The sequence below is a fragment of the Falco peregrinus genome, chromosome 12 (genome assembly GCF_023634155.1).
Source record: "Falco peregrinus isolate bFalPer1 chromosome 12, bFalPer1.pri, whole genome shotgun sequence".
In the NCBI taxonomy this organism is placed as follows: Eukaryota; Metazoa; Chordata; class Aves; order Falconiformes; family Falconidae; genus Falco; species Falco peregrinus.
Genome location: NC_073732.1, coordinates 29,886,061 through 29,903,977, shown reverse-complemented (window position 1 = coordinate 29,903,977; position 17,917 = coordinate 29,886,061). Strand labels below are relative to the sequence as shown.

Sequence of the window (17,917 nt, the reverse complement as noted above, 5' to 3'; positions counted from 1 at the left end):
CACATGCAACGTAATTTTAAGTGGAAATTTTGCCTGAGCACAGATGAAATGCTGGGCTTTGAGGGAACGCATTACCCTTAGAGAACACAACACAATGTAAGGAGCAATTTCACAGAAACACTTTTTGATCATTAGCCTTTATTCTGAGATACCAGCTGCAAAGCACTGCCTCCATAATAATGGATTACCTATTGCAAATCCGAGTGCTTCAAAATGACAAATGACTAGCTCAGCTTTCCCAAAGAAACGTCACTAGAACTTTTTCCATTGCAGAGCTGTTACTAACATCAGCTGATGCATTATGTGTTTTCATGTCAGTGTTTACATAGAAGTATTTTGTGTGTGAAGAAGGTCCGTGTGTTGTAAAAATTATGATCCAGAACTAAGAAGGAAATCTACCAATGACCTGAGCCCAGATAATGAAGTGTTTCATCCATATAAGTAAAATATTAACAGAGGTTAGTGGTTGTCATAGTAAAATGAGAGGCTACACTGAACGTAATTTCATCTACAGACGTTCAGAAAATTGACATCACAGCTGCAAGAACATATAAATAACCAGCATGCTACATTTCTGATTGACTGCAGCAACATCTCTGAAAGGAGCATTCTACAGGCTCAGCTCCCCTAAAGGCACAGCAGAAACTGGATTTTGTAAAGTACACCAAGAAGCTCCATTTATAAAACAGTTGTAAGAACATCCGAGAGATTTTTCCTCTGCCTTTGTGTCTGCCATTTCTTTAAAAAAATCATGTGCATGGGAAGTTGTGCTAAGTGTCTGGGGACCACTCTCATCCCCCTGGCTGTGCTGTGTACCCTCGCAAACATTTTGTTGTTTTTCCCTGGAGGAAAAGTGGTTGAAAATAATCTACACATTACAATTGAGGTCTGGTACTTCGGAGGGATCTTGGGATCTGGTGTGTTGGTGAGTATATAAATTTAGACATTCCCATCTTTCTTCCCCCACCCACACCATGACTTTGCATCGTTGGATTTCCTCAGTACCTCAAATGCAGACTACAACACTGCAAATTCTTCTGTGATAAACAAGTTACAAGTCAACCAAGTTTTGCAATAAATAACTTAATTTAGTGTTAAGAAGAAAAAGACATAGGATTATTATATTTAAAGGCAAATGTCACTTGAATTCATACCAATTCAAACTGTATTTCTGTTATTGGTAGATGATCTTTCCTGCCTTGGTATTTTTGGGCCTTAAGAATAATGATTGCTGTGGGTGCTGTGGTAACGAGAGCTGTGGAAAGAGGTTTGCGGTAAGTGAGAGGAAACATGGCAAAAAAGTAAAAGCTAAATTGTAACTGATACGATATATGTATCTTCTGCTGCTCACAGTCATTGCGAGACTAGACATGCTGTCCAGTGTGAGACACAAATCCCTGTCATTTGTTTGCATGCTTGAAAGTAGAAACAGCAGCCTCTCAAAAATTGTATTATACCTTTAGTTGTTGTTGTTTAGTGTGTTGTTGTGCCACAGGTACCACAACTCTAGACTTGTTGTATTTTGCTATCACAAGATACTTACAGTTGCTGTTACAATTAAAACTAATTTCTGAAAGACATGCACTCTGATTTGCAGAGCATAACAGTTCTCATTTTAGTCAATTTTTGTGGGTGGTTTTAAAAATTATTCTGACAGCTGGGCACTACATTCCCAACTCACTGCAGACCCAGCAACGGGCTGCAAGTACCTCATTAGGTTCATAGCAAACTTAAGGTTGGAAGAGACCACAGGAGGTCATCTAATTCAACCTCCTGCTTAAAGCTGGGTAGACCAGGCTCTGCTTTGAACTTATAGCTTCCTTTCGCACTAGAAATGAAAACTTTCAAATGGACACCTTCAGACACTAGTAAACATTTCAAGCATTTTAGTTTAGAAGTAAGATTAGAGAACAAATGCATGTATTTTTACTAGGAAAATCTGGTTTTTTGAAATAAATTGTTTGGCTCAAGAAGATCATTACACTTTTTTTTTTAATAACGCACCAGGGTTTCAGTTGGGGACGGAGTGGTGGGGTGGTGGTGAGGAAAAAACAAGTAGGAAAAGAATCATGACTGCGAGGTTAACAAGGAGCCTTCCATAAATCCCATCTTCGACACTGTCTTCATGCAATCCCAACAAAGCAGGTGGAACTTCTGGGGTAGGGGGAGAGAGAATTGGAGCCACGTATTTCTCTTCACCACACTGCACTACCAATTTTCTGCTAGCAGTGAACATACCTTAGTTCAGCTCTGAAGGCCACATACAACTTGGCAACTACCAAACTCCTAAGGCCGTGCTGCTCAGCTGCCAGTCGCACCTCTGCCATGCAGCTGAGCAGGGTGTACGGTTGTACATGGGGGTGACGAGCTGGGAGCCCTTGCTGCCTGTGCTCCCACTGCCTCAGGGTCAGCTGAACCCTGCACACATGGTGCTGCCATACAGCAACCAATGTTATGCAGTGCAGTGCCTTGTTGACAACACATGTTAGAGTGCAGCTGACCGAGAAACTGTGCCTATTAATACAGTCACAAGTACTAAGTACCCCATGCTAAAAGAGTCCTGGTGGTCTTACCACAGCATGACTGAGAACTTAGTTTGTTCCTGTATGTTAGCACAAACACCACTATCATGTCTACCACATAAACATAATGTTTAAGTTAGCCCCATCATATACATCAACATAAAAATGCATGCCAACACCCAAGGCGAGTGCCTCCTGATGAGGTCTGAATAAAAGCTCACAGACCTGAAAGCACATTTCTTTTTTTGCTCCACCTATATCACTTTGATCCAGTAAAAGACACTACTTCTACCTACAAACTCTTACGGTTGCAAGTGCTTCAGAAATGAAGCAGGGCATTAGTTTTTCCATAATTTACTTACATATTAGTATACATGAAAATGCTGTAATTGAAATTCAGGAAAAATAAAGACATCCTTCCCAATCCATTCCAATTGCACTGTTAGGGCTAACGATGACAAGTACCTGCGAGGAGGTAAAGTATACTAATATGAAACCCGAAGGGAAGACTCAGGAAGGAAAACCAGAATTACTTCATCCAAATATGAACAAATACCAAAGCTAGCTTGTAAAGGGTACTGTAGATTTGTTTTTTCTTAATGCCTTGAGTGGTCCAAGACTTCAGTTTTGCTTATAATCTCTTGAGATTCTCAAAAGTCACCTGCTTCGGTGAACACAGGACCTTGAAGAAGTAGGCCTGCTGGAAAAGCGCTGTGGAAAGGGGAGGAGTGCCATCTATTGTGTCAGTACCCACACCCTGCTGTCTTCAGGCAAACGCTGCTAATTCTTTTAAAGCTTTTGAATAGAATTGCAGGTACACATTACACATTCACTATGTAATTGCAAACTAGTATATTTTAGCTGTTCAGGAGTTGACTATTTTGACCGTTAAGAGATGAATTTAGGGAATGTACATTCCCATGAATAGGGTACATTTCATTGTTTGAATAAGAACAAGAATAACATTATTTTTCTCTTCATCAGATGTTTTCTTCTATAATATTTGCTACAGTTGGAGTTCTGGGAGCTGGATACTGCTTTGTTTTGTCAGCAGTAGCCCTAAACAGAGGCCCTAAATGTTTCACTGGAACAGAGTGGACCTATCCTTTCCAGGATGGGTAAGACAAGACAATCAGAAGTTATACGTGTTTAAGTTTGTGATATGATTTAACTTCCAAATCCCTTGTATGAAAATGGGAATTATACTGTTTGTCTAAAACACAGAAGCTCATAGAAGAGCCAGCAATGCACAGCAATACTACATAAGGTTCAAGAGCACAGATGTAAAGAATAGCAAGTACAATCAAAACCACTGAGTTTCAAAGGAGCCCATAAAGAGAAATGCACAGCCTTTTAGGTTATCCTTGGGATGATAAGCAGTACACATTGCTAAATTCTATCTACATGAATAGCAGCGACATCTTATATTGAAATCCAATGGCACTCAAATAATTAGAATCTATATGTCATTTTACCTTGGTTACGGAATTTGGAAGCTGTCCATTCCTCATACTTTGCAACTCAAGCATGTTTGCTGTCATGGACATTTACCACTTTCAGAGAGGTGTAGTGAAGAACATGAAACCCTAGAGATCCAGCTGCTCAGGGCTGAAGTCAGCAAAGGTCCAAGGGTACAGTGTGTTACCAAGGAGAGCAGGTGCAATCAGAACAGATCAACAAGGGGTGCAGTAAACCACTCATCACCTGAGAATTTGTAATGCAACCTTCCTAAGTCAAGAAAGACCTAGCAGCTTTTCCTGCATGATACACCACAAAATTACAGTTCAAGTTTAAAAGAAAAAAAGGAAGTTGTATGTTACCCATTATTTGTTCATGGGTCAGTGAGGGCTGGAAACCAACTGTCTTGGTCTAATTCTGGGAGTCTCTGGAAAAATATGCTCTATTTCAAACATAACGTTGGTTGCAGTCAAGGAATCACTTGACAAGAACACAGGAAACAACACAGCATTAAGAATATAGGAAGTGGTTAAGCAGTTCACAATTAAATCAAAATATGAAGGTAAAAAATACAGAAAATACTTTCACCTAATACTGCAGTTCTTTAGACAAGGCATCTAGAACAGCAAAGGTTGTTGTTTTCTGCTGAGTGGGCAAGAGGCAACTGGTCTTGTAGCATTTGATGTTTTGATAGGAAAACTGAGTTTATTCTTTTTTTATCATATCGTTTTGATAATTCACTTTTTTTGTTTTTATTACAATGTAATACCGTAAATAACGACAAACATTTAGTTGTAGAATGCAACATTGCTTCCTTGTTCCTAACTGTATTTTGGGGTACTGGATTGAATGCCCTGATCCAGCATCACACCTTAGACACACACAAACAAAATATCTAATACTGTAATCAAATAAAGGCCTGGGGTTTCTGCCAAGGAGGAGTTACAAAAGGTGCCATACTCCCAAGGAGACCCTGCAAGTCCCACACCCCTGGGGGCACGCTTCCCAGGTGTATTATGTAGTGCCAGCTGTTGGCACTGCCTCATCCTGCCTGGAACTGCAACACCCGCAGCAAAACCACCTTTGGCGAAGACACTGGCAGACAAACACCCCTTTGACACATGCCTGGCTAAGATCTCTGCTTCCCAAAACACCAGAAACAATTTAATTGTAGCAAACACATAACTTGTCTCTGATTGCTCCCATCTGATGCCTTGCCTTTTCAAATGAATTACTGCAATTGATCTAGAAACCAAAACAAAATCGTGTTCTAGATAGCCAGCACAGCACCAGTGTGATAATGGAAATTCTTTCTGGCAGTACTGAAGCTCACAGAACCTCAGCCATATCCCAACAGTGGCAACTCGGCTGTGACAGAGCCCCCTCTGTGAGCTAACATCACCTTCTTCATAATGTTTTGTTCCCTCCTCCAAGGAATTACCTCTCTAACCAGACATTGTGGAATGCGTGTCAGTCACCCGAAAACATCGTTCCATGGAACCTGACCCTCTTCTCCTTGTTGCTTGTCATGAGCGGGATCCAGGCAGTGCTCTGCGGCATTCAGGTGGTGAATGGCCTGCTTGGGACAATCTGTGGGGACTGCAAATGTTGCGGATGTTGTGGGGTGAGCAACTGACAGTTTTCTAACATTATTTTGTGTACTGATAATAGTTACATGTAGACGCCTGGCTAGCTGACAATCTGAAAAACTAAACAAGCCTTCATTCAGGGCCATGATCGTGTTTCCTGAAGTCCAGCTGAAACCCTACAGTGTTGCCAGGTGCTGAAAACATGATGTCAGTCCACATTTACATGTTTATCTGACAGTTTCCCATAACCGCTAGGAAATAATAAAAACCGTTGAAAGCCACAGGAACAGAGGCCGCTAAATCACCTCCTCATTTTTATTCTTCCAGGGAGATGGAACTGTCTAAAGAATATGAATATTGCAGACAACCTTCCTTATCTTGGGAGACTCCCTTTTGCAACCATTCCGTAAAGCAGCCCTCAGATGCATGGAAGATGAATAAGAAGATGAGAATGAAGGGCACTTCCCCCCACTAAAATTATGAAGCCCTGACTCCCTTTCCAGCCTTCCTGAAACCCCTCACCATGGAATAAAGTATGTGAAATTCAACTCTCGCATTCATATTTATTTTCATAAAAAAGCTTCCATTTAAAAAATAGGGTATCCTCAGGCAAAATGTTTCCTCTCCAGAGTCAGCTTTCCAACTGGGCAACCAAATGCTGCTGGTACAAGAGCTCAGTTGTAATGCAGTTGTCTCTTATTTTCTTTTCAGGTTTATCAGATGGAAATATCCTAAGTCTTACCTTTTCTTGAGTATGTTTATGTTACGCGGAAGGGCAAGTACTTCTCTCTTCCAGACCTGCTATGTTAAAATTCTCTCTATAAAGAGAGTCTGTTGTTACAAAAGAGAATCGTGAATCTCACGATGAGGTCTCTTTTCTTGACTGTGACTGACACATGGCTGTAAGCAGCAGCACTGCTGTGCAGGTAAATGTAGGGTCAAAGTAACAGGCAAAAGAAGAGTGCTAGTCTGAGGTGTTACAAGTCATCTTCAACACCACAATACCCTGCTTCACCCCAGGAACATTGTGAGAAAGGCCAATTCACAGCCATTTCTCAGCATGATGGGGATCTTCACTAATCTGTAATTGATTTTCCTCCAGTCACCCTTACCAGAGGGAACGTGACAACACAATATGGCTGAAGAAGGTGAAACTGAAAACAGAAAGTATAAGAATACAGGAGGCTTGTAGAGAGACCTTCCCAGCCTACAATTATGCCAGGGACCTCCCGAGACAAAGGTTCCATCTCTGCGTTTTACTCTTCTTGAGAGATTCCTTCTCCAGAAAGCTGTCCAGCTGTTTCTTGGATCACAATATCCCTTCCATAATCTAACTTCATGCTGTGGGAAGACCTCCTTTGTTCTGACCCTGACACCTGTTCCTTCCATTCGATGTCTCTTAGTTCTTGCCCCCAAGAAGGTGTACACAGACAGTCCTCTCCCCTCTTCCCCACGATACTTCATTTCATAGGTTCTCTCACATTTCCTCTCAGTTGTCTCTTTTTTTAGCCACAAAGAGCATTAGTATATTTAGCCATTCCTCATGCAGAAGTTGTTTCACCTTTATTTGAAGTTTTCAACCTTCCCCACTACACTCTCAGATGGGAGGGACACAGTAGCAGTGTTCCAGAGTACAGGAACACTGCCCTAGTGACTTACTCCAACAGCAAAGTTCATTAGCCACAAAGACAAGGGTGAACCACAACCTGATCGGTTACTGCTGTGAATGCCACAGGTCCTGTCTTGTTAGAAGACAAGCCAATTTCTCATGTGGAACATCAACTTCAAACACTGGCTCCAAACAAATGGTAAACGAAGCCTCATTTCTAGAAAATCAAGTAACTTTCCACATCTCTGACACAATATAAAATCAGTACCCATGGAAAGGACAGGAACATACCCTATTTAAACCCAGGTACGTAATGAGAAAGCCCCATTAAAACTTCAACACATGTATCTATTTACATGCTAAAATACATGTATTCCTTGTCTTGAATCTCTCCTGTACAGAAACTGCACAGCCTGTGTAATCTAATAATGTAGAAATATTCACAGTAAGTAACCAAACCTATTACTATTTGTGAAAGGCTTTTAACCCCCTATTCGTGGCACTAACTAACCACAATCCCTTGTCTAACAAAGGCTATGCAGTGGCTTAAGAGTCACAGATAAACAGGTCTGGGAGGCATCTTTGAGGCCTACCTTTGTATGCAAAGACAGTGCAAACGACACTTAAAGAATTTCCAAGACATCTGTGTAACCTGTTCTACACACACCTTCAGCATTTTGTGACACTGTTCTGGAAGTTAGAAAGACTTTCTTCATACATGAACATGCAACCTCCTGGTACAAAGCTGTTATCGTCCTGATGGGCTTATGGAAAAGTCTTCCTCTTCACAGAAAATCTTTACATATTTGGAGAGTCCTACCATGTTTTGGATCCTCACCTGTGACAAAACAAAAAATTGTCACTCTTTCATCACAACTGATGTTCCTTCACAATTCAGTATTCATGTTGCGCTCCTGCAAGCTCATTCTGCAACTTTTCTAGAAGCTGAACGCTGGACTTGTGTTGAAGTCACAATTTCCATTCAGCGGAGTTGAGTAGCTCATAACTCCTCTTCTTAAAGCTTCCAATCTATACATAAGTGCAAATGTTATTTATTCATCTTTTTGTAGTTCAATTTAGCTGTGCCTGCAAGAGACAGGAAAGGCAAGAGAGCTGAAATGCAAAAATACTTTTTAGAAACAACTAGTCTTTTAAAAGTTAAGAATAAACTATTTCCCAAAGAAATCAAGGATGAAACAAGAAGGACTATAGAAGTTTGAGGGATTCAGATCAACAGATACGCTTCTTAAGAAATTCCTAAAACAAACTTTCACAAACCAGCTTGCCAGACTGAATGTCTCAAGTCTTCTAGTTCATCAATGTATTTGCCTCATCTCTTCCCTAAAATTTTCCTCCTGAAATAATGATTCCATGGCCTGTGCTTTCAGAAAACTTATGTACTCTGCACCTACTCTAGAGATATGTGAAGAACTTAAAAGTATTCAGAAGCACTAAAAGCTGGTGAGCAATATACAAAAATGTTAAATAGCTAGATTCAGGTACTATGAGTTATGTTAATCAAAGTAAAGCAGCCTCAGTGATACATCATGCAAGATAATAACAGAAATAATAAAAAATCTCTTTAGAAACAGCTGTGTCTCCCACCTGTTCCACTGCATTGCTAGGGAACTTGAGAGTACTCTTTATATCACCACCCACTGATGCAACCATCTTACATCTATCTATTCTTTAATCTGTGGTTAGCAGCTGTCCTGCACCTCATCTCCCATTTGTCTTATTTATGCGACACCTTTAGGAACATGGAATGCTTCTCGTCAGCATTCAACAAAAGGACAGGAAGCTGCACAGTGTACAAAATTTTGATGTATTAACAAACAGAATACATAAATCTTTTTGGGACACTTGGGATAATCACAGATAGGAAGCTATGATACCTAAAACCAAAAGCAATAGGTGCTTTATGAGTAAGTGCTTCTGAGATGCCCAAATACATGCTGGTTTTCTAACATGAAATAATACACTGCAGACACCAAGACAAGGCACACACGTTTCATCTTGCGATCTGGACTGCATTTGCACCTCGGCCTTGCAGTGTATTGAACAAGTATCAATGAACTGGAACCAGCAGCTCAGCTGACCTAGCATTTTAAAGCGCCAACAACAGCATTCCTAAATCTGTTCAGTTATGGTTAATATCTGGGGCTCTCCACTAGCATTTAATTTAAAGGGAATCATGCTTTCCTCCATTGTTCTGGAGTAACTGAAGATTGCTCTCTGTTTTTACTGAACAAGGCGTTCAGTAACGTCAAGGAGAAGGACCGATCATAGATGGTTATAACAGAGAAAGAAGGTACAATGGGCCCGCGGTACTCCCCACAGGTAAAGAAAGTACAATGCTGGACAGGGACAGAAAGATGATGGCAAGAGAGAAACCACAAACTGGGAGATCTGAAAGTGTTAGAACAGATCACAGTAGCCCTGACCAACTTGGAACACCACACTCAATTTTAGTGTGTACAAATGTTAACATATATACGCTTACACAGATGCGGAAATCCTAGTAGCCTAAAGAAAAAACATTAGTATGGTTTGCAAAATCTCAGAGATGCACATGTTATCTGAAGCTTCATTATTCACTCACATAAACTGGCTGCTCAGTGACTGATTGACTCGGGTGCTGAAAGCATGGCGATTTTGACATTGCGTTGCATTGTTTCAGCTAAGCATTTACATAAAAAGAAATACACAGGTTATTTAACAACTCAGCTTACAACATGTGGAGTGTGTGCATGTGATTTGAGCCTACACATTTCAACTTAGCCTGACAAAACTGGTGCCCCTGCACACCTGAACTACACAAAGTTGGGAGCGCTCTCTCACCTGTCTCCAATAAACAGATTGCAACAGGATGATACATTAAACACCGTACAGTGTCACCTGTCAGGAAACAATGCATTATTTACCTGGCAACTCTTTGCAAAAAATTTTGTTTCTAAAATTAGTAAGTAACATACACAAAAAGTTAAAAGACATCTTTTGCTCTCAGCTGAGCAAATGTCTTCTAACACTGTTCTGTGTTCATTGCCTGTCCACAGTTCAACTTCAGCTCCTCCTTTGCAGCTCCTACACTGCTGGTGGTGTAACCAGCGACAAGGTAAATGACGGCAAACTCCAGAACATCTGCCACCTGAGGAGATGGGGAGAACAACTTGTTCTGTGACATGTATATGGGGAGTCTTTACCCCAGAGAACAGACGTGGTACCACAGTGATGGATGTGAATAAAACCCCAGATAGAACACCTAAAGTTTTTTTTCTTGCCAAATTACTTTTTCACTAGGACAGGGCACACTGTTTAACAGAAAGCACAAAAGCTCTCCCAATACAAAGGGGCTTTCTTACAGACATCTTCACCTGAGAAGCATCACTGACAACCTCCACCTGTCACTGCTAATTCGCTGCGGGACCCTTTGCTGAAATAGAAACTGCTCCCAGCTGCGGATCCAAAGACTCCAAACCGAAAAAAAGTCACCGGTGGGCACTGAAAAATACGCAATCGAGCTACCGAACCGTGCTAGGTAAGAGTGGCTTTCGGCATTATTTCGAGAACGGTACGTACAGAAAACCGCCCAGTGGAAGGTCTCCACGGCCCCTGCGCGTGCAAGCGCTTCCTGCCGCCACAGCTCTCGGCCGGCCCAAGGCGCAGGCCCGGCGCCAGCGCCCGCTGTCCCGGCCTCCAGCGTTGCCTCTGGGGCCCGCCCGCGGCCGCGGCTGGCGGGAGAGGTCCCCCCCGGCCCAGCTCGCCGAGGCGAGCGCTGAGCGCCGGCCCCGCGCCGCCCGGCACGACCCTAGCGCAGCAGCTCCCGCCGGCCGAGCCACGGTCCGCGCCTCCGGGCCGGCCGCACAGGCCGGGGTCGTGTCCCGGCTGCCCCCTGCCGCCCCCTCCGACCTGCTGCCGGCCTGGCTCCCGCTGCCTCCGCCGGGCCGACTCGCTTCTGGGACGGCGGGAGCCGCAGCCCCTTGCGCGGCTCCGGGCGGAGATCGACGGCCCCCGGGCCCCAATTCGTATCACCCTCCGCCGGGGGCCGTGGCCAGAGGCGCCGCGGGAGCGGCCCCCTGAGACGGCGGCGGGGCCCCGAACGCACGGGCGGAGCGGGCTGGGCGCGGCGGGGCGCCCGCTCCTCACCTCAGCGCCGCCGCTTCCCGCCTTCGCGCGTGATGCGCGCGCCCTCGCTCCGCGCGCCGGCTTGCAAGGGACGTGGTTTCGGAAAGGAGAGCAGTGCGGCGGCACAGCTGCGGTAGCGGAGCAGCGCGGCACAACCCCCGCCCCAACACAAGCGGCAGCCTGTCTGCAACACTGCACGCGGCTCCGGTCGCCGCACTGGAAGACGAGGTGCTAGCGGTGGGCGCCGCCCCAGGGCGGTTGCTCGCCGGCAGCGGCGCTGCCTGGAGCCGTCCCGCCATCCCCGCCAGCGGAGCGCCCCGGCTAGCGCGGCCTGAGCGGAGCCCCGGGCCCAGTAGGGCGGGGTGGGGGCCCGCCGGCGCGGCCGTTCCGTTGCCTTGTCGGGTGGGAAAGCCAGGCCATCGAAACGCCTCCTCCAAACGAGCGGGGGTCTCGGCGCACCGCGGCCCCGGGAAAGCCCACCTCTCCCCCCCCCCCCCCCGAAACGGCCCGCTGTCGGCCCCCCGGTAATGTGGGGCGCGGAGAGCCCGCAAGCCGTGGGGGGCTGCATCAGCCGCATACCGGGCGACCCCCGGCGGCACGCGCTCGGCCTCCCCGCCGAACCAAACCTGAGCGAACCGAGCCCACGCGCCGCCGCACGCCGGTGCGCCTCTTCGGGTAAACGCGAGATCCTGGCAGCAGTATTCTAACAGTTAATTAGAATAATTCTGTAAGGGCATGACTCAAGGAAGACTATTAAAATCCACAGTACTAGTTGCACCGGCTGTTGCAGCCCCGGGAGCGGACAGAGCCGCTCCCCCCCGCGGCCTCCAGCTCCCCGGCGGCGGCGGTCAGGCGGGGCGCCCCGCCTGCGTGTGCGCGGTATGAGTTACCGGGTGCCACTAAAAGAAAAAACGATGGCACCGGGGCGCACGCTGTAACCGCCACTAACGGCCATGGCAACTACTAATGAAACCGAAACGTAACGGTAAAATAACCCATTTCACTTGCTAAGTGCTAATTAATTAATTCAAAATGTATGCCTTTTGCACACAATAGTACGTCTGTACCTTTATTCCAAGCAGTGTTACACAGCTCCCTAGGAAGCACGTACTAAAATCCTCCAGAGAAAAAAAAAAAAAAGAAACAATATAATAAGCCAATATGCATCCAAAATCTTTTAAGTTCATTTATATTTGTTTTTCACATACAAGATGGAAGAAATAAAAAAACCCCCAAAAAACAGAATCAAACCCTGGATACAACAGTTTGATCTGATCGCTTTAGATACATAGAATCTGTTGCAAGGTACTCAAAATTAAAAACAAATGCTCACACATGCCATATAATAAAACAAAAAAATAAGTAAATAGAAAAGCTAAAGTACTAGCATGTACATGGATGTATTAGGAAACAAGTTTATTTGAACACCCACATTTTTCTGTATTTAAAACAGACATTTGAATCCTTCCCTTCCCCTAAAGAGCATTTGTTGTCAAAAAGTCAAACCCAATCCCTCCCCAGGTTACATTTTAACAGTAATACCAGAATACAAACTGTAATTAACAGCATCCCGTTACTTCTGTATCACCAAGACTTAGATCTGCCACCCTCACCGATGGTCAACAATAAAACCGTCCAGCTGGAACATTTATTGTATTTATACTACAAGTAGGCAGTGTACGTTTAGTAAAATAAATGTTCAAAACCTGAAATAGTACAGTGAAACACTGTCACCAATAAATCTAGTTTTGTAAGAATTATATACGTTTTGCATACTTTAAAAGTTCTGCCATAAGCCTGTTTAAAGCCAGAAACTTTAAAAAAAAAGAAAACTTTAAAAAGTAGATTTTGTTGTTGCTGTACTTCATTTGATACATTCTCTCCATTACAAAAATTAAAAGCTCACAGCATAAAGCATCACTTTTAACCACAATTTGGTTCATGACAGTAAAAATCTGATCAAAGATCTTGGCAGTTCTTTTACACTTAAGTACTGTTTCACATGCTGTTGGTTTGTTATGGAAGTAATATGGAAATATAGTTGAGGGGGGTGTGTGTTACCTTTTTAAGGTCTTTGGACCAAGAGACTTTAACCACCTGAAACACCAATAAAAGAGAAATCAATTTTGTAGTTCCACCATTCAGATAAACATTTTGGGTGCCTTTACTAGGAAACCACTGTAAGAAGTACAACCTTCAGCCAATGAAAATCAGTGTAGCCAAACTGAAGTCAACACAGGTTAGCTAATTCATACCAGCTGAGAACCTGATTTGCTTGGAAAATCTTTTATTATGACAAAATTTAAATTTACAATAGTACAGACTTACTAGCAAGTGAACAAACTGCATTTTCTAAACATCATCTAATGATGAGCAATATCAACTGAATCATACTAGAGCTCAGATCTGCAGCTACTGTAAATGGTTCTAGCACCAATGGGTTTCAGTTTGTTAGGCCAATTATGCAGTGCTGATGAGTTGGCCTTACAAACTGGCATCACAACCAGACACCACAAAAATCTCCAAGTCTTTTACCAAAGTCAGTCACTTCATTAAAGAACAAAGCCTTAGGACCATCTGGTTTTCATTTAGGCTGAAAACCTGAAGAAATCCTTAAAAGAGAGAGACTAATCATAATTACAGTAACATTGGTCAGCCCTGCCCGGTCCCCTGTTTGTTGAAAGAAATTTCTGTTATCTCAACAGTTAGCGCTAGCAAAAATAATAATTAAAAAAAAACACCAAAAAACCAAGTAACTCCTCTAAAAGAATAAAAGAAACACAATGCCCATACAGTAATTAAATTCTGTGCAGACACAACTCTGCTGTCACATCTCATTTTCTACTAAAAAGACCCCACAACATAAAAAAAGCTACTTTTCTCTATGTAATAAAACTTCATGACTGAAGGTCTTTGCCTTCCATCTCTTTTTTTCAGAATTTTGTTGTGTGTGCTTTTTGTTTTCCATCTTCTGATATCACATACACCCACAAGTTCATCATCAACATGACAATTTATCATATCAAGTTCTTCTTTATGTTCTTTACTTAACACCGGTGATTTGTTTTCTGTGCATCCCTATCCGCGGCCACCCTTCCTGGCAAGGATCTAGGTTTGTTACACAATCATTTGTCTTCCACACCTACTCCATGTTCCCATCACTTCATCTCTGAACTTTTCACCTACCTTCACCCAACCTGAGGGAAAAACGTCTTTAGTGACCAATATTGTGGTGCATCAGTAAGACCTTGTTAAGTGTTAATAGACCTGGCAAATGCACATTTACACTGAGTGCTACATCTCTTCCTCTCTCTACACAGCCTGGATTAAGCTGAAAGAAAAGTTTTAATGCCTTTAATTAAAAGACATATTTCTCAATATAAAAAGCTTAAATTCATAGATTATAAATAATATAATTTCAAAATATTTAAGAATTTTAGGACTTCATTTGCATTTCAGGGGAACTGCAAGCTTAGTGTCCTTGATGCCTTCTCAGTCCCAAACCTCTGATAAAGAAGTATTTGTATGATATACAATAAGTAGAAATACACAGAACATGCCTTGTGTCCTGTACAACAATTACAGTAAGTGAAAGACCTAAGAACTAAGCAACTTTACCAGACAGGTTGCAATACTGCTTTACCACTGCCTTGATAAAGTTACCATCTTTTTTCATGTATACAACTACATGTAATTTTGACATTGTCAGTTAAAAATATTACCAAAAACTGTATAAGCAAGGGTTTTTTTCCCACTACATACAACACTAACCAGTTGTGCCACATTTTTCAGACCTCATTTTAAAAGCATGGTTTTGCATTTATTTGCCACAGATTTTATCTATATAAAAAATTGTTTGTTCATATGTTAAGTTACAAAATTGTAGTGCTTAATATAATAAACATCAAAATCTAAGACCTTTTAAAAAGATGTTTGTTTATAATACATTGTTTTGTTTTTATAAGGCAGCAGTCAGTACCAGTCTGGTTTATTTTGCAACAATATTGTAGTGTAAAATTGTTGCTAAACAGTTCTGGTACTTTCAGATTGGAAGTATTTATTTTCTGAAAACTATACAGTAATATACTGAAAAAAGAAACTGCAACAGTACTGTTTGTGCCTTTAGAAATATATAAGGAGAATTATTATGGCTGATATGGATCAGATTTAATCTGTATTCCATATAGTACAGTTAGTTACAAAGAATGAAAAAAAAAAGATTTTTAAAGCTTAAGTAACTTGATAAAAAAAGCCTCTGGTATTATTGTCATAAACATAGTAATAAAACTGCCCTCGTGGTCTGATGCTGTGCACATTTTTTTGAATCAAGTGACCTAGTAGTTAGCTTTTGTGATTCATGAAGGGTTTGTGATGTTAATCAATACCTAGGAGATCAGTCAAGGACATGCACAAACACTACCCACTTTCTGTCCTTAAAAGTCAAACATTTCTGCCTGGTCTGAAAAGGTAAAGAAGTATACAGATATGTGAAGAAGTGTGCTTTCATTTTTAAGAGGAAAAAATATATATGCATATATGTATTTTTATATATATATATGTATTCTGTATTTAAATTAGTGTCAATCAAACCCAGGCAGAGAATAAATTGACCATAAAGATGATGTAATAAAAGTCATTAAGGCAGTAAGTTGTATCGCTTGAGGATTTTCAGATATTCTACCTCTACCTCGAGAGGAAAAAGAAATGTTGAATTGCATCGTAGGCCAAATCAGCACTGAGTAATTACAGCCAAGTAAGGAAGGGCTCATTTTTGTTAAGTACTGACTCCACATCGTTGAGAATGGGGATGAAGTCTTCTGACTCTAGAGTCCCAAGATCAACATTTGTTCCTGGAAGGCAGTCGAGGAAATCAGGGAAACGTGTTTGTTGTGGATTTATGTTCATTGTTGTCTGTGCTATGGTATCTCCTAGGAAAAGTAAAGAAGAACTTTTGAAATACCAAACTCTTATTGTGGGTAATTTAACACAACACAATTGATACAAAAATTATATTCCTCCTTTCCAGTAAGCACTTGTCAGCATTCCTATCCTCTACAAAAGTTATCTCAAAACCGTATTTGCTTGCAGAACGCATATTCTTCTAAGAGTTAATGTCATGTCCTTGCTTTGCTCTCAAAAGCACAAAAGGCCCCTTCCAGCAGTGTTCAAAGTAATCATCCTCTGACCTTCCACTTGGGAAGCACAACAGTTCAAAGTTTACTGTCTGCACAGCGAGCCATACAATCGAGTTTTACGTAAACCCTCTATCATGCTCTCTGCACAAGGCTGAATTCTGTCCATAGGGCATAACTGAAGAAAGTGTTTTACAGCAATTCAGCTCTGCAGTAATATATTATTTTTTCATCAATTAGTAATAACAAGCATTATAATATTTAATAGAGAAACCATTCACTCTTTGCATCATCTACAACCTCTGATGACTTCAGAAGGAAGTTTACGTGAGGAAAGGCTGAGAATTTCACTGTCTGAAAAAACCCGGATTTCCTAGTAACTTATTTCAGTATTTTAAACAGCATGAGGACACTCATACAGAAATAAATACATTGCAAAACCTAAACTAGGTAACTACATTCTGTCTGAAGAGAAATCCAGCTTTGCCATTGTAAGAGACTTATTAATGAGACTGATTTCCCAAAGTTAGAAAATGCAGTGATTTGTCCCAAGATTGTAACCCAAGACCACATTTTTACTATGTATGAAAACACAAATCAAGGCTCACATTTTCCAACTTTGACTTGTTTAGTATCAGTCTAAGGTAAAAGGGTAGAATCTGGACCTAAGTTGAAGATGAGAACCTTCTACGCACTAAGTAGCTTTTCTAGGCGCTAAGTACCTTGTAGGCATTTCCACACACACCCCAGTCTCAGCCTGTTCTCCTGCATAGGGAAGTGAGAAGTTATCGTTGTTACACAATTATAAAACATTACTGGGTATAACACAATGTTATTAGTATCATTATACTGTAAGCTAAATTAGAGTATTCTACCTGTATCCATCTCATCTACGTTGCTGAGGAAATCTTCAGGTGTTGTTGGTATACTGTAGCATCCTAATCCCAAGCCACTGTCTGTACTCTGCTCCCTGGAATGGTATGGCCCACTATAAATTGAAACGTGAAAAAGCGTCAGTAAAGATGTTCAGGTAGACATAGTCCCTGATCATAGTGTTTGAAAAAAGCTATCATAGGTTAGATATTCAAGTTAAACACTAAATAAGCCTCATTCTGAACTGTTGGCCATTAATGTGGTCATGTTACATCAGCCCAAATATAAAGCAACTGAAGTGAGGCCACTCTTAAAATTCTAAAATACACACATGCATATATGACTCTCTAGACAAAAACAGTTCTGACAGCCTAAACGAATTGAGTTTATTTATGCTTAGGTAATGTACCTATTCTACCTAGAGTCTTCTACATACACCTACAGTGCAATTAAATCCACCTGTTACCATTTGTTTGATTTTGCTAAGATTACTTCTTGAAGTACAAACTGAAAGATTTCAGGTCAGCCACTCAGCCATACTCCCTGTTCACAGTAAGTACGGAAGAAGATGATAAAGGAAACTACTTCAGAGATACAGCTTTAAAAGTG

The 17,917-nt window shown here is 41.9% G+C and overlaps 2 protein-coding genes across 2 annotated transcripts in view; one reads left to right on the top strand and one right to left on the bottom strand.

The window, feature by feature from the left end:
- Positions 1 to 493: 493 nt before the first annotated feature.
- TM4SF4 (transmembrane 4 L six family member 4) lies at positions 494 to 6,117 on the top strand. The gene is made up of 5 exons (XM_005233743.3): positions 494 to 925; positions 1,185 to 1,274; positions 3,507 to 3,640; positions 5,415 to 5,604; positions 5,897 to 6,117. The coding sequence occupies exons 1-5, from the start codon at positions 752 to 754 to the stop codon at positions 5,912 to 5,914; spliced, it is 606 nt and encodes a 201-aa protein (XP_005233800.1). The 5' UTR covers positions 494 to 751; the 3' UTR covers positions 5,915 to 6,117.
- A 6,359-nt stretch (positions 6,118 to 12,476) lies between these two features.
- The window catches only part of WWTR1 (WW domain containing transcription regulator 1), a 77,875-nt gene continuing 72,434 nt past the window's right edge, over positions 12,477 to 17,917 (bottom strand). The window contains exons 5-6 of the mRNA XM_055816895.1: positions 17,311 to 17,423; positions 12,477 to 16,231 (exon numbers count right to left, since the gene is read on the bottom strand). Coding sequence (XP_055672870.1) covers positions 16,047 to 16,231; positions 17,311 to 17,423 — 298 coding nt within the window. The 3' untranslated portion in view covers positions 12,477 to 16,046. The remainder of the gene's footprint in view (positions 16,232 to 17,310; positions 17,424 to 17,917) is intronic.